Source organism: Erinaceus europaeus, chromosome 15, assembly GCF_950295315.1.
Source record: "Erinaceus europaeus chromosome 15, mEriEur2.1, whole genome shotgun sequence".
In the NCBI taxonomy this organism is placed as follows: domain Eukaryota; kingdom Metazoa; phylum Chordata; class Mammalia; order Eulipotyphla; family Erinaceidae; genus Erinaceus; species Erinaceus europaeus.
In genome coordinates this window covers 40,028,566-40,053,952 of record NC_080176.1, presented here as the reverse complement: position 1 = coordinate 40,053,952, position 25,387 = coordinate 40,028,566, and the positions used below count along the sequence as shown (strand labels likewise).

General features: G+C 37.3%; 1 protein-coding gene and 1 non-coding gene across 4 annotated transcripts in view; one reads left to right on the top strand and one right to left on the bottom strand.

The window, feature by feature from the left end:
• The window catches only part of SS18 (SS18 subunit of BAF chromatin remodeling complex), an 83,282-nt gene extending 59,445 nt beyond the window's left edge, over positions 1-23,837 (top strand). Inside the window, exons 6-11 of one of the 3 annotated variants that reach the window (XM_060173636.1) lie at positions 4,127-4,294; positions 4,907-5,011; positions 7,676-7,768; positions 8,486-8,608; positions 12,382-12,515; positions 22,072-23,837. In XM_060173636.1, coding sequence (XP_060029619.1) covers positions 4,127-4,294; positions 4,907-5,011; positions 7,676-7,768; positions 8,486-8,608; positions 12,382-12,515; positions 22,072-22,098 — 650 coding nt within the window. In that variant the 3' untranslated portion in view covers positions 22,099-23,837. The remainder of the gene's footprint in view (positions 1-4,126; positions 4,295-4,906; positions 5,012-7,675; positions 7,769-8,485; positions 8,609-12,381; positions 12,516-22,071) is intronic. The other 2 variants (XM_060173637.1, XM_060173638.1) reach the window with 2 other exon arrangements.
• Positions 15,673-15,779, bottom strand: LOC132533203 (U6 spliceosomal RNA). Its single transcript, XR_009545110.1, has one exon. It is a non-coding gene; the product is annotated as a U6 spliceosomal RNA (small nuclear RNA).
• Positions 23,838-25,387: the final 1,550 nt, after the last annotated feature.

Here is a 25,387-nt window from a genome sequence, read left to right as displayed (position 1 = left end):
ATATAGACCACAATTTGCTCAGCCACTCATCTATTATTGGACACCTGGGTGGCTTCCAGGTTTGGACTATTACAAATTGTGCTGCTATGAACATAGTTGTACAAATATCTTTAGAGTAAATGTGTTTGGTTCCTTAGGATATATCCCCAGGAGAGGAATTTCAGGGTCATAGGGTAGGTCCATTTTCTAGCCTTTTGAGAGTTCTCCAGATTGCTCTCCATAGAGGTTAGGCCCATTGACATTCCCACTAGAAGTGCAGGAGGATTCCTTTACCCCCCTACCTCACCTGCAACCTCTCTAGCATTTGTTGCTGCTACCCTTTCTGATGTATGACATTCTCACAGTAGAGGCAGTGGTATTTCATTGTTGCCTTTATTTATTTATTTTTTTGTTTCTGAGTTTGGTAAGCTCTTTATATATTTTGGTTAGTAGTCTCTTGACTGATGTATGGCATGTAAAGATCTCCCATTCTGGAAGGAGTCTCTTTGTTTGGGTAGTCATTTCTCTTGCTGTACAGAAGCTTTTTAATGTAATGTAGTCCCATTAATTTATTTTTGTTGTCTTTGCATCATTGAAGATACCTATAAAATTTAGATGATAATTTATTAATGAGAAATATAGGAGAGAAAGAACCAGACACCACTCTGGTACATATGCTGCTGGGGATTGAACTCAGGACCTCATACTTGAGAGTCTAATGCTTTATCCACTCATGGATCACCTCATTATTTTTTAATGAGAGAGAAATAGAAAGAGACCAGAGCACTGTTCAACCCTGGCTCTTGGTAGTGCTGGGAATTAAACTTGGGGCCTCAGAGCTTTAGGCATGAAAGTCTTTACATTATGCTGTCTCCCCAGCCCATGGTTTTTTGTTTTCTCTTTTCTGATTCTCAACTGGTATTAGGTGTGTAATTTTATTGATCTTCAGGTTTCTTGGCAAAAAACTTGAAGAATAATATTAATTGAAACAACATTGTAGGCACGTCTAATGTTAAATATTTTCAATGTTATGTTGTCATTAAAAAATTCTTTATTGGGGGATTAGTGGTTTATAGTCGATGCTCGCTTATTTTTGATGAAATTTCCTTATTTACTATTATATAATGAATGAGCATTAAAAAATATTAACAAATGAATATCCAGAAATTAAGTTTTGTTTTTCCCCATTTAGTTTGTCTACTAATTTACTATGTAAATTTTTGAGGCTCATTTTGTTTTGATGTGTTTTCTTGTGGAACTCAGGATTCTACCTTTCCTAAAAAAATTACATAGTACCCATACTAGGTAGTATAAATATTACATAGTATGTAAAGATAGATGTATATACTTGAGATGTTTGTGTATTCCTTCCACTTGGTTTTAAAATATGTTCGAATACTCTTTCAGTGGATTTTATTTATTTGTTTATTTCTTTATTGGATGATTAATGGTTTACAGTTGACAGTAAAATACAATAGTTTGTACACGCATAACATTTCCTAGTTTTCCACATAACAATTCAACCCTCACTAGGTTTTCAGTGGATTTTAAACCAATGATCAAGGATTTGTTGCCTTCAGTTGTTTGCAAATATTTTACACAAATGAACTTTAAACATCTTTAATTTTTAAAAATATTTTCCCTTTTGTTGCCCTTATTTCATTGTTGTAGTTATTATTGTTGTTGTTACTGATGTCATTGTTGTTGGATAGGACAGAGAGAAATGGAGAGAGGAGGGGAAGACGGGGAGAGAAAGATAGACAGCTGCAGACCTCCTTCACCGCTTGTGAAGTGACTCCCCTGCAGGAGCCGGGGACTCGAACTGGTATCTTTAAGCCGTCCTTGTGCTTTGTGCCATGTGTACTTAACCCGTTGCTACCTCCTGACTCCCAAACATCTTTAATTTTTAAAGTTTATTTATAAAATGAAATATATTGACAAGACCATAGGATAAGCGGGGTATAATTCCACACAATTCCCACCACCAGAGTTTCATATCCCATCCCCTCCCTTGAAAGCTTCCCTATTCTTTATCCCTCTGGGAGCATAGACCCAGGATCATTATGGAGTGCAAATGGTGGGAGGTCTGGCTTCTGTAACTGCTTCCCCGCTGAACATAGGTGTTGGCAAGTCAATCCATACTTCTAGCCTGTCTCTTTTTTTCCTGGTGGTGCAGAACTCTGGGGAGGCAGGGCTCCAGGACCCACTGATCAGATCATCTGCCCAGGGAATTGGTAGCATTCGGAACTTGGTGGCTGAAAAAGCGTTAAGATATAAAACAGAACAAAGTATTTAATACTCAGGAACCTAAAGGCAGATAAGATTTAGGGTCTCCCATTTTGGAAAATGATAGTCGGTCTGTTTTAGGTTTATTCCAAGGGGCCCATGACTTTACTAATTTTTGCTTGAACCTGACAGCTAACATGCAGGCTGGCCAAAGGTATTATCTGGGGAGATAGTGTCAGAGTTGGAAATAGGACTAGAAAGCTGGATCAAGGAAAAGAGAAGCTCCCAAATGTGGGGTGGGGGTGAGGGTGGGGAATACACACACACACACACTGTTAACTACAAACCCTTTGATTTGTCTGGGGTCTATATTCAGTGCAGGAGCCTGTGTAACCTCTGCATCCCTGTAGGTCTGAGCTCTTGATCTGTAGTCACAGCTAGGAGCATTCTAGACTGCACTAATTTTAGGACCCATCTTCCTCGAGTGGTAGAGTATGTTTACCCAGCCTTCTTCCAGAGAATGAAATAGTCCCTATCATTGTTGACCCACATTGAGGGCAAGGTCCTATGGGGGCCCACAAAGGGGTCCATTATGTTGACCCTGATGTAGATGACCAGTGACAGTGGAGAGAGGGATCTATTAGAGGTCTAGGCCCATCATGTCTGTGTGGGAATCCCAGGACTCCCTGACTAGGGTCCTGGGCGATAGGGTGGCCTGGTAGTAACCAAAAGAGCCATCATTAAAGTGTGCCAGTCTCTTGCCCCTCTCTACCTTTTGTAGCCCTTACTTTGTCTGACAGGGTTAGACTTGAGGGAAGTGAAATAGGAAGTAGGTGAGATGGGTATCTAGGTCTAAGTAGAAACTATTTGACTAAGTATTTTATGGTACCTAATACAAAAAGTATCTTTTTTAGGCCTTTCTACTTGCTCACTGCACTTACTGACTCACTGCAATATATTGCACACTTTTACTTTAAGGTGTATATATTCCCCTCACTTATGGATGTGTGCACACACTCCATCTCCTGGCCCCTGATCTATATCTAGGTTCTGTGGGTTTGTTAGGAGGTGGACCACCCAGAATGGAATTAAGGAGTCCTATGAGCTAGGAAAGGTCTCACAAGAAAACTGGAGCTGGAGGGTTGACATCCCATGCCCAGCCCCTCTGGACACAATCTGAAGTGAAACATGTCGAGGTGGTACTGGTTGCATCGATTAGGTTGAGGTCAGTAGATGCAGGATCAATTGGTATGGGTTGAGAAAAGCCTGTGGAAAACGAGCCCTGCCACAGAGGTTCCAGGACTGAAATGAGTGACTCTGGTTTATGGTGGTGCAAGGGATTGATTAAGGCTTTGGAGCTTCAGGCTTGAGAGTCTCTTTGCATAACCATTATGCTATCTACCTCTGACTTAAAATATTACTTGCTTTTATTTTGTTCATTTTTTTAAAACCAGAGAGCTGCTCAGCTTTGTGTTACAGTGGTACTGGGTATTGAAAGTCAAGCATCAGAGCCTCAGATGTAAACCACTGTTCTTTCCCAAGAATGCACTTTTCACCCAAATGCTCTTTTCACCCAAAGATTTGTTAGAGTATTTTTGTTGGAGGGGCTATATGGTATACACAATTTCTGTGTTTCTTCTTAAAAATAATAAGCATTATATGTTTTAACTTTATTATATGTGTAATATTATATATGTGTTCTTAATTTTATTATTATTTTACCAAAGTACTGCTCAGCTCTGGCTTCTGGGTGGTGCTGGGGATTATACTTGGGACCTTGAAGCATCAGGCATGAAAGCCTTTTTGCATAACCTATGCTATCTCTCCAGCCTTCTATATTTCTTTTAAAGGTGAAAAACAAAGCTAAGAAAACCTTACATGTTAATATATATACTGTACATGGTGTTTTGTCTCATTTTAGGTCCAATGATGCATCAGCAGCCTCCTTCTCAACAATACAATATGCCCCAGGGAGGTGGGCAGCATTACCAGGGACAGCAGCCACCTATGGGCATGATGGGTCAAGTTAACCAAGGCAATCACATTATAAGCCAGAGACAGATCCCTCCATATAGGCCACCTCAGCAGGGTAAGATTCTATTTGGGGGGTTTTCCTGCTTAACTGAATTCTTGCTTTCAACTCTTGTAAAGAGCAACAGTTGAAAGCAGGAATTCTTGTTTCTTTAAAAATTGAATTCCACGTACCTTCCTTAAATGTAGAGGATATTGTAGATACAAATGCCATGAAGTGTATAAGAACTTCCTGGTATGCAGCTTCCTTTGGTCCTATTTTTTGGGAAAAGCTACATCATAAAATTTTTATATTAAATGTTCACTGATTTGCAGAAGAACTTCATTTTTGAGAAGTTACTAAATATGTTGTCAGCAACCTGATTTGATTTCAGACTGCTTTAATATCAGAAAGGAAATCAATACTCTGTCAGCTTGAGTATTTTGTAACAAGTTCATTGATTATTTTTTGAGTTGGTATCATTTTATATTGCATGTATCATCCTAACATTAATTTTTGTCAAATCTTGTATGTGTTGCTGCTATGTGTTTGTGTGTGCATATAAGACCAAAAGTATCTTGAATTGCCAGAGCATGGGTGGGGAATCTACAGTTGAGAAGTAATCTCTCGTTATAGCAGAGGAGACATACAGCACAAATATTTACGTCTTGACTGGTTGTGGTTTTACAGGCCCACCACAGCAGTACTCAGGCCAGGAAGACTATTATGGGGACCAATACAGTCATGGTGGTCAAGGTCCTCCAGAAGGCATGAACCAGCAATATTACCCTGATGGTAATCTCTCCTAATGTTAACTTTCCCACTTTCTATCCCTGCCCAGTATTAATGTAGAGAATAATGAGGCTGAACAACTAATGATCTGTTTCTTCTAAATGTAGAAACACCTTTATAAGCGAAAGCACCAATGATAGCATTAGTTTGTGTTCTATTAAGTATATTTTAGCTATTCCATACTAGAGCCATCAGGAATGTTTTCCTATATAAGAGAATTCTTTTATATTTGGAATTCTAACCAAAGCAAATGGTACTGATAACTTTTTATTCACTGAGACTTTTATTGAGATAATTTACATACTACAAAGTTCACATACTGGCTTACTTGAATGCATTGTATAAATACAGAAAGGATATAGTTCTTTAGTATTTTTCCAAATGTTATTTTAGTTAATGTTGCATATTCTTAATGAGATAGTTTATAAAATTTGTTTGAAAGAATTTTAGAGGCTAAATAATATCCACAACATGCAGGTGGCAGAAAAGGAAGGACAGACATTTGGAAACCAGGTTTAAGCTCTAGTTATTTGACTTAATGGTTATTATTACTTACTTTTTAAATGGGGAAGGTATTATGAAAGAATGGTCAGTAAAGATGTACTGCTACACTTAGTAATAAAACCAAGCATACAGTTAGACTTTTGCTGTATAACTCAGTTCTTCTCAATCTTTAAAAACATAATGACACATGGTTGAAGACCAAATAAATGATAAGACGGATCTGTTAAAGGTGAGCTTTTATATTACAAATGAAAATGATAGGTCTTTGAAAGAATTTGCCAGAATCTTCAGTTATTTAGTAATTATTTAATTAGTAAGCTCTCTTGCTATATTTAAGGTAAATTACTTACCAGAGAAAGTTCCAGAAACCAAGAACTAAAATACAAGGTCTTGGGAGCATTGACTAAAAACTGACCTAACATATTTAAGAAACACTATGCCCACCACTTCTGTGCTGGTAGAAAAATACTGAGTTTAACCGTAGAAACTCTGTAGGTAGAGCAGACACTCATTTGTGGAAAACATTCAGTAAATATGTATTAGGAACAGTGCTCTTGTGTATGGACAGTTCTGCTTAGACAGTAATGTGTTTTTTAACCTCATTTTCTTGCCTTCACTAAATATTGATTTTCTCCCCCACTCCTCCTTTCACATACAGATACTTAGATTTTAAATGAAACGCTAGCGATTTTATACTTGAAGATATTTTAAACAGGTCAAAATCTACATTGTTATATTTTATAGTAAGGAAGTCTGCTGAAAATAATGGATTCCTTTGTTTAATTTTAAAAGTCTTGAGTTCTTCCTAAAATACGAAATTTTTATTATTGTAAATATTATGGTTCAAAACTATGTATAAATTTCTATAATGCACAAACTTTAAGATTAGTATAAGCAATTCATTTTATTACATCAGAGGGTTAAAAGAGTTTAGTCCTTCCCCCCCTACATATCTGTGTATTGTCTGATGTTCACATAGAGTGTTCGACTTGTAATAACCATTCTATTCTTAAACAGCAATGGCTATTTTTTTTTTATTATGTTCAGATATTTATGTAAGTAATTATATGTTAGGTGTTGGCAAATGTTTTTATGAGAGGCCAGAAAGTAAATATTTTAGTTCTGTGGTCTTGCTCTCAACTTTTGAACCCTTCGGAGCATAGAAACAGCTGCAAAAAATATGAATGGGCATTCCTATGTTCCAATAAAACTTTATTTACAAAAACAGATCACTGGCTGTATTTAAGCTGTAGGCTATAATTTGCCAAACTTGAGTCTAATTTTTTTTTCCCAAGTGGTTTAGGAACATTGGAATACTGGAGTACTGAGTCATAGTACTTCTAATCATAACTACAGTCTTCTTTCCTTAGGCAAAAATTGCCTAACTGAAAGGTTATTTCCTACATTTGCTTTGTACACATGATTCAAAGAATTAGAATACTAATTTCCATTAAAGTATAGTCAATTCATAGAGGAAATCTTACTGTGCTTTAAAACACAAGGTGTTCTGTAGCATATGACACAATATTTTCTGCATTTCATGTTCATGATACTTTAGAAATATTTTCTAAAAGCTTCTAGAATGCAGAATTAAACTATACGTATTTACTCTGAAAATATTTTAAAGTACATATATGTAAGTACATAGAATGTGAAAAATTTTATCTTGTTTTCAGGGGAAATGACTTATGGACCTCTCTTTATATTCTGCATGTTTTTAGCATATGCTGTGGAAATGATGACCAGCATAACAAGTATTTGACAAAATGTGATACTTGCTTCTTCTGCTCATTTTAATTTAATTCAGGTGATTTACATGTGAAAGGCCTAGATACTTTTCATTTTCTCTCCAAAAAATGGAAAATAAAGGTTTCCTTTCTCTTCCTGGATGAAGATTATCAAAGTTAAAACTCAGTGTAATGTTTTCTAGCACTGTTTTTGCTTGAAAGATTTGCACTTTATTTCTGTATGAAAACAAAATCACATAGGTAAGTATGTGGCTAATGCAATTGAGATAATTTTCATGTATTTCCATTTCTTCTTCTTTTCTTTCTTTCTCTCTCTTTTTTTTTCCTTCAATTTTATCTGAAAGTTTAAATATATCTAGGGTTTTCACTCAGTGGCCATTAACATTTCTTCCTGTCTCTTGTCGAATTGATGTAGGTCATAATGATTACGGTTATCAGCAACCGTCGTATCCTGAACAAGGCTACGATAGGCCTTACGAGGATTCCTCACAACATTACTACGAAGGAGGTATCTATATACCTTCACACACACACACACGTATATATATCCCCTTCTACAGGAACAAAAACTCTTTGCATAAGACAACTTGTACCCATGCAAAGCTCTTGTAGAATACTAGTCGCTGGCTATCTTAAAAGTTACAGAGAGCCCAGAACAATCAAATAATTTCCTTACAAATATTTAAATGTATAACCATTACTTGCCATTTCTAACAACAATAAAAGACTAAACTTTAAAAAAATACATATTTTTTTCCTCAGTGGAAATTTTCTATTTGAACCTAAATTCATCAATACTTTTTCCCATTGCGTGTGATTACATAGTATTTTACACTTAAGTATATAGTGCCTTTAGGAAACAGCTTGCTGATCTTGTGTAGCTAGTGTGTGCTCTAGTAGCTGTCTTTAATTTTGTCTTTTTTATTTTATTTAGCATAGTCATGATCTTATGACTGTGATGTTCCAGTAAATGTAATGCTCGTATGGCAGAGACGCTGAAAATGCTGCAGTTCAACCTTGCAAAATTGGCTTTAACTGCAGTTTGTTTGGCCGAAATCCTTCTGTTTGGTTTGAGTTTTTTTTTTTCTTTGTTTTGTTAACTTAAAAATCAACATGGCATTTTATTTTGTTCTTGTGTTGTTGGCTATGCATCTTAGTGGAAAGAAATTAGTTAAGTAAACTCTCAGGTTTATTATTTTTTTGCTCTTCTCCAATTATCTTATAGGAAATTCACAATATGGCCAACAGCAGGATGCTTACCAAGGACCACCTCCACAGCAGGGTTACCCACCCCAGCAGCAGCAGTACCCAGGGCAGCAGGGCTACCCAGGACAACAACAGGGCTACGGTAATAGCTCATTACAGTTCAGTCTGGTCTTTAGGAAAAAAAAGAACGAAAAAGAAAAAGTGATGCTTTGAGATAGAGGGAGTTTTTTTTTTTTTTTTCTTTAACCAGAGTACTGCTCAGCTCTGGCTTATGGTGGTGCAGGGGATTGAACCTGGAACTGTGGAGCCTCAGGCATGAGAGTCTCTTTGCATAACCATTATGCTGTCTCCCCCGCCCAGGGAGTTTTTATAAACTTCAAAATTTCACATTGTATCTGTTTACTACTATTGTATTCTTAGATTAATAAGTAATTCATTTGGGGGTTGAGCGGTAGCACAGCAGGTTAAGCGCAGATGGTGCAAAGTGTAAGGACCCGCGTAAGGATCGCGTAAGGATCCCGGCTCGAGCCCCCGGCTCCCCACCTGCAGGGGGATTGCCTCACAAGCAGTGAAGCAGGTCTGCAGCTGTCTATCTTTCTCTCCCCCTCTCTGTCTTCCCCTCCTCTCTCCATTCCTCTCTCTCCTATTCCAACAATGACATCAATAACAACAGTAATAATAACCACAACGATAAAACAACAAGGTCAACAAAAGGGAAATAAACAGCCTCTAGGAGCAGTGGATTCATGATGCAGGCACCGAGCCCCAACAATAACCCTGGAGGCCAAAAAAAAAATAAATAAATAAAACTAGTAATTCATTTAAAAAGATACAAACTAGGGATAGCTCACTGACCAAAGGTATGTATTTTGAATAAAGGAAAAATGAATTTTTTTTTACGATCACTTTGGTGGGAGGGGGGGAATAGCATAACGTCTATGCAAAGAGACTCTCATAACTGAGGTTCCAAAGTCCCAGGTTCAATCCTCTGTACCACCATAAGCCAGAGCTGAACAGTGCTCTGGTAAAAATAGATAATAAAAAATTTTTTTCTTTCTTTTTAAAAATTTTTTAATATATTTATTTATTTACTTTCCTTTTTGTTGCCCTTGTTTTTTAGTGTTGTTGTAGTTGTTATTGTTGTTATTGCTGTCATCATTGTTGGATAGGACAGAGAGAAATGGAGAGAGGAGGGGAAGATGGGGAGAGAAAGATAATCACCTGCAGACCTGCTTCACTGCCTGTGAAGCATCTCCCCTACAGGTGGGGAACCGGGGGCTTGACCTGGGATCTTTATGCCTGTCCTTGTACTTCGCGCCATGTGCGCTTAACCCGCTGCGTTGCTGCCCTACTCCAGATTTTTTTTTTTTTAATCACTTGCTTGGGGAAATACTGATCGAAAGAGTGCCATCTTCCCAGTGTCTAATTTCCCATCTCCCCACGTCAGCCATCTCCCCGTGTCAGTTGTTAGCCAGGACAACAGCGTCTACCAGTGCATCTCCCTCTACCACACACACTCCTCTTTCAACTCCTCTTCAGGTCTTCCCTTAAGTTCTGAAGTCTTCTGAGATAACTTCGTAGCCAATTTTAGAGTTTTACCCAGTTTTCTCCCTTGATTCTTAACTCTGACCTATAAATGAGATCACTAGGTATTTAGTCTTCTCCTCCTGGTTGATTTTACTTAACATGATTCCTTCAGGTTCTATCCAAGTTGTAACAAAAGCGAACGTTTTATCATTTATTACAGCTGAGTGCTACTCCACTGTGTGTATACCATTCCTTCCATAACCGCTTAACTGTTACTGGGTATTTGGATTTTTTCCAAAAATTTGGCTATTACAAATAGTGCTGAAGTAGCCCTTTGGAAGACTGTATGATGAGTCCTTAAGTAAAAAATGGAATTACCTTATGATCCAGCAATACCATTCTAAGCATTCATCCAAAGGACGCGCAGATACTAATTCAAATTGACATGCAGCTCAGTGTTCACAGCTGCATTATTCACAATAGCCAAAGAGTGGAAGCAGCCTAAATGCTCATGAACAGATGACTGGCTAAAGAAATTATCAGATATGTATTCTATGGAATACTACTCTGCAATCTTTTTGCCTCTGGGGCAAAATGAATGGAGGTAGAGGTGATAATGCTTAGTGAAATGAAGTAAAGAGATGAAAGACACCTACCAGATGGTTTCATTTACATATGTGGAATCTAGCGATCTGATACACATGAACCTAAAGGGGGGGGGGGGAGAGAAAGAAAAAAGAAAAAAAGTACATGGACTATTTCTAAGACTTACGAGAACTATAGTGATTATCTTTGGAAGGTGAGAGGGTGGGGATACAGGACTTTGGTGGTGGTGTGGAACTGTACACTGTCATTTTATGGTCTTGTAACCCACTACTAATCATAAATAGAAAAAGTGGTGGGGAGAATAGTGCTGCAGTTAATATGTATGTTAATATGTAAATGAACCCTGGATGAGTGTTTTGTGGTTCTTGAATAGCTACCTAAGGAAAGAATTATTGAATCACATGGTAGGCCTATTTTTAATAGAGAAATGGATTGTCTATTTGATGTCCAAAACTGGCCAGTTGCTCATGTCTGTGTCTTTTGTTGGACAGATTTATTTCTAAAACAAATAAATGACTTACTATGAAAAATACTGATTTTTAAAGATGAGACATAGTTGGATAGCGTAGAATAATGCTTTTGCTTAGATTAGTAGCAACTCACATTGTTTGGGTGTATTTATTGCAGCATGCATATTATAGGGTTTAGGGCAAGTGTAGTTGTATTTTTCTGTTACATACTTAGTGAAATATCTACAAGCTGGATAGCTGATTTTAAATAACTTTATTAGGTAGTGACTTTGGAGCCATAAGGCCCTGTAAATTCTGATAACTACAGTGACTATTTTAGCTATAGAAAACTGTAGTTCTCACTGTTTAATTAATCTGACAACTACTCTTGCTTTCATGGTACCATTTTTTTATTGTTGTTGTTTTTGGATATGACAGAAATGGAGACAACAACAACAGCATCAATAACAACAACAGATAGGACAGAGAAATGGAGAGAGGAGGGGCCTCAAACCAGGATCCTTATGCCTGTTCCTGTGCTTTGCGCCATGTGCGCTTAACCCGCTACGCTACTGCCCAACTCCCAGTACCATTTTTTAAAAAAATATTTATTTATTTGCCTCCAGGGTTATCACTGGGGCTCGGTGCCTGCACTACGAATCCACTGCTCCTGGAGGCCATTTTCCCCATTTTTGTTGCCCTTGTTGCTGTTATTGTTGTTGTTGTTGGATAAGACAGAAAAATTGAGAGAGGAGGGGAAGACAGAGTGGGGAGAGATAGTGACCTGCAAACCTGCTTCACCGCTGCAGGTGGGGAGCTGGGGGCTTGAACCAGCATCCTTACGCCACTCATTGTGATAATCCTGGTAGAAATAAATAAATAGCAAACATTTATACATTTTCTAGTTTCAGTAACTAAACGATTTAATTAGTTAAGACAAAAACAAAAACCGTTTCTATGCCCAAGGACCCAGGTTGAAGCCCCTTTCCCTCACTGCAGGAAGGAGGTTTCAGAGCCGGTGAAGCAGAGCTGCAGGTATCTTGCTTTCTCTCCCCTTCTCTTCTATTTATTTATTTACTTATTGTATATAGATAGAAAAACTGAGGAGAGGGGGGGATAGAGAGACAGAGAGAGACCTGCAGGTGGGGACCAGGGCCTTGAACCTGGGTCCTTGAGTGCTTAACCAGGTGTGCCACTGCCTGCCCCCCCCTCTCAATTCTGTCTTATCAAGTCAAATTAAATAAACGAATAAAAGCAGAACTTCTGGATATTTTTTAGAGTTACTGTGATGTCATATATTCTCATTTGAACATCTGCTGTAATTCCTTTACAGGTCCCTCACAGGGTGGTCCAGGTCCTCAGTATCCTAACTACCCACAAGGTCAAGGTCAGCAGTATGGGGGGTATAGACCTACACAGCCTGGACCACCACAGCCGCCACAGCAGAGGCCTTATGGATATGACCAGGTATGCTATTTGGACATCTGTGTTGTTGCCCCTGTGTTTGATCCACTTGGTTAGGTTAAAAGTTACTGGGGTCAGACGGTGGTGTTGCATCTGGTAGAGACCGCAGAGACCCACCTTCAAGCCTTCATTTCCCACAAGTTGTGGGGAAGTTGGACAAGTAGAGAGGCAGTGCTACGTATATCTCTGTCTCTCTCTCCCCCTCTATAACTTTATCTTCCCTCTCAAAGAACAAAGAAAAAGAGAGAGAGAGGGGAAAGAAAAGGAAAATGGCTACCAGAAACAGAGTTGCAACTGTTGTACTGAGTCCCAGAATAATCCTGATGGTGGCTATTTAAAAAAAAAAAAAAAACTAAGAGGAGAATTTGTTCTTCTTTTGCTCATGATACATGTATTAACAAAAGAAGTCTTTATTTTTAGGTCTGTTTCATAGACCACAAGTACACACAGTTCCTGTAATGTAAAACATGTTTTATCTCTAGATATCATCACTCATATTCAGTCTTTCATACTGTCATACTTTTTTTTTTTTAACTTTATTTTTTATTAGCTAGAGACAGAGAAATTGGGGGGAAGGGAAGGTAGAGGTGAAGAGAGACAGAGACCTGCAGCCCTGCTTCACCACTCATGAAGCTTTCCCCCTACAGGTGGGGACCAAGGGGCTTGAACCCCGGGTCTTTAAGCACTTTAGTGTGGATACTGTCATTCTTTATCTTTGCCTTTTACCCTCAAGAATTTTTTTTCTTTTTCTTTTTGCTATTCTTGTTTTTGTTTGTTGGTTGGTTGGTTGGCTTCATTATGTAAAAGGTTTACTTACATTCTTATTTAATATAATGGGGGAAAGTCAGAGTATCACTGAAGTATATGTGATGCCTAGGATTGAATTCAGAACCTCACTATGCAAATCATGTGCTCCCTCTACCATGGGGTCATCTCCATGGCCATTTTACCAACAGTAAAATCCCTAATCTCTGACCTCCATGTTTATAGCTGAAGACTGTGAATGCATGAACTTACTGGCATGTAGGTTCTGTATCAGTACTCCTTTGTACTAAACAGTTGATTCTTTTGACTCCAGTCCTATACACACATCCATTATCTTAAATATTAGTAACTGTACTTTCACCCATTATCTTTTCTTCTACCTTCAAATATAAAATTGCATCTTGCCCTATTGATTATCTTGATTTTAGGGTTTACTTGACACTTCTTTCTTTTCTTAGTAAACCTTTCAGACTTGAAAGTCCAGGTCACCATTACTGTTTTGCGAATCTTCTAGATGTTCTGAATTCTAATGGAAATTTTATTATGCTGACATTCACTCTAGGTAAATTTTAGTTTTGTCTGGTAACTTTCTAGTAATGATAATCTGGTCCGTTCAATGCTTTAAATGCACAAAAATAGGCCGTTTTTTTTAAAATTTGGATTTTTAAAAAATATTCCCTTTTGTTGTTTATTTTTGTGTGTTGTAGTTATTATTGTTATTATTGATGTCATCATTGTTGGATAGGACAGAGAGAAATGGAGAGAGGAGGGGAATATAGAGAGGGGGAGAGAAAGATAGACACCTGCAGACCTGCTTCACGCTTCTAAAGCGACTCCCCTGCATGTGGGGAGCCGGGGGCTAGAACCGGAATCCTTAACGCTGGTCCTTGCACTTTGCACCACGTGTTCTTAACCTGCTGCATTACCTCTGACTCCCTAAATTTGGATTTTTAATATTAGTGGAGATCTGGTTTAAGGAACAATTCATATTTTGTTAGAATTTGATACATGAGCATTTCTTTTATCAATAATTTCTATTTTAAGCAATAAAGATAAAACACAAAAACAGCTTAAAGGATAAGGGTAAAGTATGTGTGTGCGCACGTGCACATGAGCACTTTATAAGTACACTAAAATTAAAAAGGATTAAGCAGCATTCCTTTGAACACTTTTTAAAAAGTTTTTTTGAAGATTTTATTTATTTATTCATTTATTTATTTATGAGAAAGATAGGAGAGAGAAAGAACCAGACATCACTCTGGCACATGTGCTGTTGGGGACTGAACTCAGGGCCTCATGCTTGAGAGTCCAATGCTTCATCCACTGCACCACTTCCCAGACCACTTAACATTTATTTTTGCTAGGAGAGAGAGAAATTAGTCTTGGTTAGTGAGTAAGAGAGGGATTCATGAGCAGATAAAATATAGGTCCATTCTAATCTCTTAACATTAAAAAAAAAAAGTGAAATTCTGGTCATTAATTCCTTAATTCAACAAATATTTATCAAGGGTCTGCATGTGCCGGGTTCCTATGCTAGGTTCTGGGTGAGTGAAGCAGGCATAGTACCGTAATGTTCCTGAGCTTCCTTTTAGAATTTGGCGTTTGTTTCTATTCTTGTTCTCTTGAAATGGCTCCATTAACTTGCACTATACTACTGTTTGGTTTCCTTTTCCCCTGCTATTATGAATCCTTGCTCCTTTATTATTATTATATATTTTTTTACTTATTTCTCACCTTTTATCCAAATATCAATCCTTGACTCGGTCTTTTTCTTAGTTTACACAAACTTGCATTATTTTTAGTTGACACATCTCTTTTTTTTTTTTTTAATAAATCACATTTTTGTTATTTTATTTATTGTTGTAGCTATTATTGTTGTTGATGTCATTGTTTTGGATAGGACAGAGAGAAATGGAGAAAGAAGGGGAAGACAGAAAGGGGGAGAATAAGACAGACACCTGCAGACCTGATTCACCGCCTGTGAAGCGACTCCCCTGCAGGTGGGGAGCCAGGGGCTCAAACCGGGATCCTTAAGCCAGCCCTTGTGCTTTGCACCATGTGCGCTTAACCTGCTGCGCTACTGTCCGACTCCCTAGTTGACACTTCTCAATCCAACTTCAATTCCATTTTTTTCCCAGCTGTGGATAGAACATATCTCTTTGAATTTCTTACCTTTTCTTGCTCACCCTCTATATCTTTTATCTTCCCTCTCAAATTTTTCTTTCTTTTTTTCTCTCTCTCAAATTTTCTATCTCAACACTACAACAAAGTCAGGAAAGAACAAAAAAAGAGAGAGAGATAGGAAAGAAAAGGGAAATAGCTGCCAGGAGCAGAGTTGAGACCGTTGTACTGAGTCAGCATGTTGTGAAGTAACCTATTTTTTTCTTTTTTTTTTTTAAATATGGAACGCTTCACGAATTTGCGTGTCATCCTTGCGCAGGGGCCATGCTAATCTTCTCTGTATCGTTCCAATTTTAGTATATGTGCTGCCGAAGCGAGCACCATATTTCTATTTCTTATATGAAACTTGTTCATTTTGCTTTTTATTATTTTTATTTATTGGATAGAGACAGCCAGAAATTGAGAGAGATGGGGAAGATAGAGGAAGACAGAGAGACACCTACAGCCCTGCTTCATCACTTGCAAAGTTTTCCCTCTGCAGGTGGGGGCCAGGGGCTTGAACCCAGGTCCTTGCACATGTAACCTGTGCGCTCAACCAGGTGTGCTACCACCCAGCCCCAGTCATATTTTAGATTAGGAAGAGTCTTGCAACCGTTTTAGATGGTCTAATCCTTTCTTCTATACTTACATAAATAATACACTTCACTGTCTCACTCAATTTTTCTCTAGGCAACTCTAGTTGAAGTGTAATCAACACACCCTATATATTATACGTATTGAAAGTATACAGTTTGATAGTTTGACTTGTGTTTATACTTGTGAAGTCATCACCAAAACTAAAATAATGAAATATCCCTTCTTCCCAAAAGTTTTTCTTTGCCCCTTTGAAATTCCATTCCTCATCAGCTCCTTCCTAGGCAAATCACTGATGCACTATTACTATAGATTAGTTTATAAATTTCATAATTTTTATACATGTATTATGTTTGTTTTTCTACCTGACTTTTACTCAGCATAATTATCTTGATGTTGGTCATTCTGTATATCTCAATAATCAGTTCCTACTTATTGTTGAATAGTATTCCATTACTTGACATTACTTGACGTATTATATTTTATCCTTGGAACTATATCTGGACTTTGGATTTCCAGTTTAGGAGTCTCACAGTTAGACTACTATGAGCCTCTTGTATACAAGACGGGGGTGGGGGGAGCATGTGCTTTCATTTTCTTGGCTGGATCTATTAGTTGAAAGCTTGATCATATAGTCAGCATATGTTTTCATTTGTTCTGAAACTACCAAACTATGTTGTGACATAGGGGACCATTTCTACTAGTGGCATGAAAAAGTTCTTTCTCTATTCTCTTGGTATGGTCAGTCCTCATTTTCTCCATTCTTCTGTACAAATAATAGTAATAATTTATCAATTTTTTTTTTATTCCTAAGGACTAATGATGATAGCTGTTGTATTATGCACACTTTATAAAGAATTAGATCAACAATCTCTATTTCCCCTGATGTGTGTGTTCAAATCTTTTGTTCATTTTAAAGTTAGGACCTTTATTTTATTGCTGTTGAGTATGGAGAGGTTGATCTAGATTCTCTATGAGATATCTAATTTGAAACATTTTTCTTATGGTCTATTTTTAGTTTCTTAAGAGTATCTTTCAAAGCGAGAAATTTTGCTAGATTCCAATTTTTTCTATCAGTTTTTTCTTTCTTGCTTTTGGTATTATACATAAAATATTATTAGTTCATCCCTCCAAGTCACTAAAATTTTATTCTATATTTCTATGTTTTCTTCTATGTTGTTAGGCTGTATGTACCTTTAAGTCTGTGATTTCCTTTAACATTTCTACATAATATGAAATATGAATTGAAGTTTGTATTTCCTTTTTTTAAAATTTCTTTATTGGGGAATTAATGTTTTACATTGAACAGTAAATACAATAGTTTGTACATGCATAATATTCCCCAGTTTCCCACATAACAATACAACCCCCACTAGGTCCTCTGTCATCCTTCTTGGACCTGTATTCTCCCCACCCAGCCCAGAGTCTTTTACTTTGTTGCGATACTCCAGTTCTATTTCAGGTTCTACTTGTGGGTTTTTTTTTTTTTTCCTGATCTTGTTTTTCAACTTCTGCCTGAGAGTGAGATCATCCCATATTCATCCTTCCATTTCTGACTTATTTCACTTAACATGAATTTTTCAAGGTCCATCCAAGATCGGCTGAAAACAGTGAAGTCACCATTTTTTACAGCTGAGTAGTATTCCATTGTGTATATATACCACAACTTGCTCAGCCACTCATCTGTTGTTGGACACCTGGGTTGCTTCCAGGTTTTGGCTATTACAAATTGTGCTGCCAAGAACATAAGTGTACACAGATCTTTTTGGATGGATGTGTTGGGTTCCTTAGGATATATCCCCAGGAGAGGAATTGCAGGGTCATAGGGTTGGTCCATTTCTAGCCTTCTGAGAGTTCTCCAGACTGTTCTCCACAGAGGTGGGACCGATTGACATTCCCACCAGCAGTGTAGGAGGGTTCCTTTGACCCCGCACCCTCTCCAGCATTTGCTGCTCTTACCTTTTCTGATGTATGACATTCTCACAGGAGTATAGTGGTATCTCACTGTTGTCTTTATTTGCATTTCTCTGACAGTCAGAAACTTGGAGCATTTTTTCATGTGTTTCTCGGCCTTCTGGATCTCTTCTGTGATGAATATTCTGTCCATGTCCTCCCCCCATTTTTGGATGGGGTTATTTGTTGTCTTGTTGTTGAGTTTGGCAAGCTCTTTATATATGTTGGTTATTGAACTCTTGTCTGATGTATGGCATGTATAGATCTTCTCCCATTCTGTGAGGGGGTCTCTTGGTTTGGGTATTGGTTTCTTTTGCTGTGAAGAAGCCTTTTAATTTGATGTAGCCCCATAGGTTTATACTTGCCTTAGTCTTCTTTGTAATTGGATTCATTTCATTGAAGATTTCTTTAAAATGTATGCGGAAAAGAGTTCTGCCAATATTTTCCTCTAAGTATCTGATAGTTTCTGGTCTAACATCCAAGTCCTTGATCCACTTGGAATTTATATTTGTATTTAGTGAAATATAGTGGTTCAGTTTCATTCTTCTGCATGTTTCAAGCCATTGTTTCCAACACCATTTGTTGAAGAGACTCTGGTTTCCCCATTTAATAGTCTGGGCCCCTTTGTCAAAGATTAGATGTCCATAGGTGTGGGGTGTATTTCTTTAATAAAAATTTTTAAATATTTATTCCCTTTTGTTGCCCTGGTTGTTTTATTGCTGTAGTTATTACTGTTGTTATTGATGTCATTGTTGTTGGATAGAACAGAGAGAAATAGAGAGAGGAGGGGACGACAGAGGGGGAGAGAAAGATAGATACCTGCATACCTGCTTCACCACCTGTGAAGCAACTCCCCTGCAGGTGGGGAGCTGGGGCCTCGAATCGGGATCCTTATGCCTGTCCTTGCGCTTTGTGCCACCTGCACTTAACCGTTAACATTGCACTACTGCCCAACTCCCTGTATTTCTTTTCAGATAAATAGCTCACTTTGTCAGTACTGTTTGATGAAAAAAAATATCTTTCCTCTACTGAATTTTCTTTGAAGCTTTGTCGAAAAATCAGTTGTCTATTATCATGTCTATTTCTGGACTCTGTTCTATCACATTAACTCAATTCTCTGTGTTTATGCCAGTACCGTCCTGTCCTTATTATTATCGTTTTATAGTAAACATTGACACTGGGTATTGTTAGTCTTCCTGCTTTTTTTTTTAATTTTTAATTTTTATTTATTTACTGGATAGGGACAGAGAATTGGAGTGGGAGAGATAGTGAGTGAGGGAGACAGAGAGACACCTGCAGCCCTGCTTCACCACTTGTGACGCTTTCCCCCTATCAGCGGGGGCCAGGGGCTTGAACTTGTGACCTTGCGCACTGTAATTTGTGCGTTCATCCAGATGCGCCCCCGTCTGGCCCCAACAACTTTTTTTTCTTTATGTGGTGTGGAGGACCAAACCAGGGCCCTCTTACATTGAAGTCATGCACTTTACCACTTTAGCCAACTCCCTGGTCCCAGAACTTTGGGCTTTTTCAGAGTTGAGCCAGCATTTTTGATATGTTTGCATTTTCTGTATAGATCTCAGAATTGGCTTGCCAGTTTTTTATGTTTCTTTTTATTTTTTAAGTTATCTTTATTTATTGGATAGAGATAGCCAGAATTGAGAGGGAAGGACGTGATAGAGAAGGAGAGAGACAGAGAGATACCTGCAGCCCTGCTTCACCACTAATGAAGCTCTGCCCCTGCAGGTGGGGACTGGAGGCTTGAACCTGGGTCTTTGGTCACTGTAATATGTGCACTCAACCAGGTGCACCACCACCCAGCCATTGCCAGTTTTTATGGCAAAGGTATACTGATATTTTAATTGGCATTGTATTGGTCTGTAGATTAATTTGTGAGTAATTGCTATCTTTACATGCTTTCATTTCATTTAATCTTCTGACTTGTGAACATGGGATACATTCCTGAATTATTTTTTAGCCATGTTAATTTTCAACTTACATATTTTATACAGTTTTTCATTAGTTATTTTTAAGTGTTCTGTACTTTTGTGTACTTTTTACAAGTTCAATTTCCAGTTGTTAGTTTGCTTATTATATACTATGCGGCTTATTTTTATATATTATTTTACAGTATTTTAACACCGCTATTTCTAGTAAATTTCTTTTTTAGATTTCATCAAAATTTCAACATAGAAATCATAATGTCTGTTAATAGGTACTAGCTATGTGCAGTAATTAAAAATTTTTTTTTACTTGTCATTTGATAATGGTTTTTAAGATCATAAGATTGCGAGGGGTTGGGTGGTACATTTCCTCCATGTAGGCACTACCAAGAGGCTATACCTTCCCCACCCTGCCACAGATGATAACCAACATAGTTCTCAGAAAGTCTTACAGAGACAGCTTGCCAGTTTGATTTTTTTTTTCTTATGTTTTCATTTTGCAAGTTCCTATGTTTCAGTTCTCTAGATTTAACATGTTGAGTCAAACCATCCAGTAGTTAGTTGTCTTTTACCTCTTTACTTAACTAAGCATAATCACCTCCTGTTCCATCATTTTATACAGATACAATTTATTGACATAGATTTGGTGTTAGTCAGCTTTCAATTTATTTTATTTTATTTTTTCCTACAAGGGTTATTGCTGGGGCTTGTCCACTACACAGGACCTAGCAGCTATTATTTTTTTTTTCCCCCTTTTAATAGAAGGTGAGAGACATAGAGAGATGGAGAGGAGGCACAGCAGCACTGCTCCACTGCTTGTGAAGCTTCCTATTTGCAGGTGTTCTCATAATCTCATGTGCTGACGTCCTGAGCTCAAAGCTGGGTCCTCATCACGCTCTTGGCAAACACTTCTTTTTTGGAAGTGCTTGGGAATCTGATTGCTGGAGAGCTGGCAATTAAAGAGTTAACACAGATTGTGGCTCATGTGCATAGCTGCTATTAATCCTTTTCTCTTTCACATATATGGGCCCTGAGGCCTGAATGTCAAGTTTTTATAATGGCTACAATGGCTACCAGGAACCTAATAAAACCACCGCTTATCCTATACCCAGTATCTGTCTCTTTCCCTCTCTATATCTCCCACTTTCCTCTTGGTTTCTGAAAGATAATAAAAAAATAAAATAAGTAAATAAACCTTTTATTTAATAAATTGTGAGTACTGTTTGTTATGTTAAAAAAAGTATTTCAATTCTAGAATACATTAAGGGTGGAAGAGGGGCACAATTCCACACAGTTCCCACCACCAGAACTTCAAATCCCATCCACTCTCCTGATAGCTTTCCTATTCTTTATCCCTCTGGGAGTATGGACCCAGGGTCATTATGGGGTGCAGAAGAAGGTCTGGCTTCTGTAATTGCTTCCCCGCTGAACATGGGTGTTGACAGGTTGATCCATACTCCCAGCCTGTCTCTCTCTTTCCTTAGTGAGTCAGGGCTCTGGGGAAGCAGGGCTCCAGGACACGCTGGTGGAGTCGTCTGCCCAGGGAAATCTGATTGGCATCATGGTAGCATCTGGAACTTCATGGCTGAAAAAGAGTTAACATATAAAGCCCAACAAATTGTTTGACTAGTCATCCTTTGATTTTTTTTTTTTTTTTAATGTGCCAATTGCCTGTCTATCTGCTGGTACTTTACTGGTCACAGAGGAAGATCTAAATTCTTCAGCTCGAACAGGAGGTTTTCCCTTTTATCTCCCAGTTATCTTGCCATCCTCACTTGCCCCAACACCTTTGATGCTGACTCATAATGATCATAAAGTTGTTATAGTCGCATGCCATATCTACTGTTTACAGACCTTGGGATTTAGGACCAGAACCTTTAACTTGCTCATTCTTCATTTAGTCTGGCAAAATTCACTAAGCACTCAAATGCCATGTATTATCTTAGAGCAAAAAATAATAATGTTTTATAAATTTTGGACTCATTCATTTGCTATTGAAGTAGTAACAGGATGAGTTACAGAGATACTAATTACCTATATACATAATTTTTTTAATAGCATGACAGTGTTATGATTTTACATACTAAATTATTTGTGGTCGAACAGTTGTTGAATGATTGTCTAATTTTTATAAATTTATCTTTTAGGGACAGTACGGAAATTACCAGCAGTAAAAAAGTACTTACATTCCAATAGCCAGTATCAATTAGCAGCCATATTGTCACCTCAGCACTGTGGACACCTTCCTGTGAAGAGATTTCTCCATTCCATTTAACTTTTTGGAAAACCTTGTGGATAAGTGACTGTTTTACCAGTGAGCAACCTTTATGGCTTAGTTGTAAAAGGCTTTAGTAGCTCAACAATACTCTTGATTTCACATTTCTACTCTAGATGGCAACATTGGACAGCAAATACAATGACATAACCAGTTCACAATGCTTTTGGAACTGTGTTTCAAATGGACTGTTACAGACTGTAAGGTGTGAACAGCTTTGTATGTTTATGAAGGTTAAGGGAATTTACTACTTTTCCACAGATTCTTTTGTAAGGGGAAGAGGGAAATGTACACTTTTTACAGCAGCAATATTTTGTATATTATGTTTATTTCATGTGAATATGCAAGACGGTACACTACGCACTGGACAGAATCAGAAATACTCTTAATGTGGATTAGAGCATGGTGAATGCTTGATTGTGTTGGTCTTAAAATGGTGAACTCTAAAGCTAAAGGTGGGGATAAAGACAAAGTATACCGCATATCTGCTGTTAAATTCTTGAGAGGCAATTCAGATCCCTCTTACCTGTTACGTAATCAAGGGCCCTGGGATTAAGTTTTGAGTGAAAACACATTTTTTTTAAATCCTTCCAGTTTTGTGAATTAAGACCTTTTTATAGATAACATTTCTAATATAGTTTTAAAATGTGAGACAATAAGAGTTACTCATGTCGGATCTGAGAATACTAATGACAGTTTCATGTAAAGGAAGTAGTAATCCTCTCCTAAGATAGCAATAATGGAAAGTGGAAGTGTTAATTTTACCATGCTTGACTAATCAGGGAATTTAATAAGTAATGTTAAATCAAGATTATAAGTGATATTAAGAGTCAACATTGCTCTAGCAATTTTATTTTTTAACAACTAAAGAATCATTGGTTTGTATAACAGTATAGTTCAGGAGACTTTACTGACTGTTAAATGTACTTTTTTAACTAGAAATAATGCCATTTATAAAGAGACAATTTTCAGTTTTTCCCTTTTTAATGTTCACTTATGTAATACAAAGTAATGTTTAGTAAATTCTCATTACTGAGGTTTAATCCTGGTCTGTATTAAACGCATATAGCTACTAGCATTTTAGAACATTTTGTTTATTGACATATTTGTCATCATTTAAAATTGTCCTGTGCCTCTTTTAGCTAAATTCAGGGATATTGTATTGGGCAGAAAAAAATCATTCATCAAGAAATTTATATGCATGATTATTTAAGCATAAACTGAAAACATCTAGCCCAAAGGTAAGTTACTATTTTCATCACAGTTGCCTATGCCCAGGGAATAAAATGTAGTCTTTATAACTGAATTGGCTTTTTTCTCTTCTAACTAGAAAAAAACAGAAGGGGTGCCATAAATTTAAATAAGCAAATGTACTGTTCTCAAAATACTGTAATCAAAGAAGAAATTTCAGTGTGTGTGTTTGTGTATAAGAGAATGTGTGCGCTTTAAGGTTGTAATAGGTTTTTTTCAACTTGGTCAGTAGAAAATGGATGTGAAGTTTCAGCAGATAAAGCATCGACAGCCTTATTGTTATTGAAATGCTTATAGGTTCTGTGCCAATTTTCCACCACTGTGTACTTTGTTGCTATTTAAAACTGTATCAACTCTAACGGAAGAATAAATTATTTGTGATTTTAATTTTCTCATTTGTTTCTTTAAATTAGATCTCTTTGACTCTCTTGTTTTGTCTAGAGACTTGCTGTAGTTTTTTTTTTTATATGTTAGTCCAGTATAAGCAGAGTATATTTGTATTCTAGGACTTTATCAAAATTCTCTTGCCATGTCCAAGTTAATTAGAATTAACTGTTCAGTAATCAGCATATTGTGTGGGCTGTTTGTTACAGAATTCTTTCTCTGAAAATGAAGTCCATGAGGCTATAATAAAGATGACTGAATTAGATAAATGAGTTGAGGAGACAAAATTGTACTAAACCCAACCTGGTATAGATGTTATCTCATTTGAAATAAGCTCAACTGACATTAAGAAATAATTTGTCTTGCCAACCCATCTTCTGTTGTCTTATTCTCCTTTTAATGGAAACTAAAATTGCAATTTTAATAAGCAGATTTTCCTCCAGGACTTTGTTCCTGGAGACTTGTGCATTTGCTAGGTTTAATTGTTTTATAACAGTCCTATTTCGTAAAAGTTTTTAATTGGTGGTGACAAAAATCACCTTATTCCTTTGACACCTAGTAGGAGGAATATCTTTACCAATACTATTCTACCAAATGTGACATTTTCATATTGACTGTATGACTGTATATTTTTAAATTTTTATCAAGATGTCTAATAATGAAGAAATAAACCATCCAGTAAATTTCCAGAAGCAAAATACTACTAAAAAAAATTAGGGAGCCAGGTGGTGGCGCAGTGAGTTATGCGCACATGGCATGAAGCACAAAGACCCGCTGAAGGATCCCGGTTCGAGCCTCCAGCTCCCCACCTACTGGGGTTCGCTTCACAGGCAGTAAAGCAAGTCTGCAGGTGTCTATCTTTCTTTCCCCCTCTCTGCTTTCCCTTCTTCTCTTGATTTCTCTCTGTCTTATCCAACAATGATGACAGCAATAATAACAACAATAAACAACAAGGGCAACAAAAGGGGAAAAAATAAAATCTTTAAAAAAAATTGCAAGGTATGATACTTTAAAAGTAACTGTGACAGGGGTTTGTGCGGTGGGTAGAGTGCCAACTTACAGGCATAGGGTCCTGAGTTCGATTCCTGGCCAGAATGATACTCTGATTCTCACCCATTCCATGTTTCTCTCTCGCTAATAAGTCATTATTTTTAAAAATAAATCTTTATTATTAAGAAATTCTGTTTGAGAACATGTTCGTATATTCTGTAGAGTTGTGGGGGCACGTCAGACTTACCCACTTTACGACTCACCCACTTTGCTACTCATAGCTGAAGCCAGTCCACAAACTAAAGCAAGTAGTCCATCGTCTTATTATTTCAGGAAGTATTTTTTTAAAAAACAGAAATAGCTTAGACTTTAAAAACGTTTACTGCTTTGGGAGTGTATTCTCAGTATGACAGCGAACTAAAAACCATTTCAGAATGTTACGTATAGGCCACTGCCTTCTCTTTCATTTTCAGCTTGTTCATTGTTTAAATAATTATCAGAAATAGATTATACAGAAAAATATACTCTCCATTACTTGCATCTCTTAAAGGTAAAATTTATTT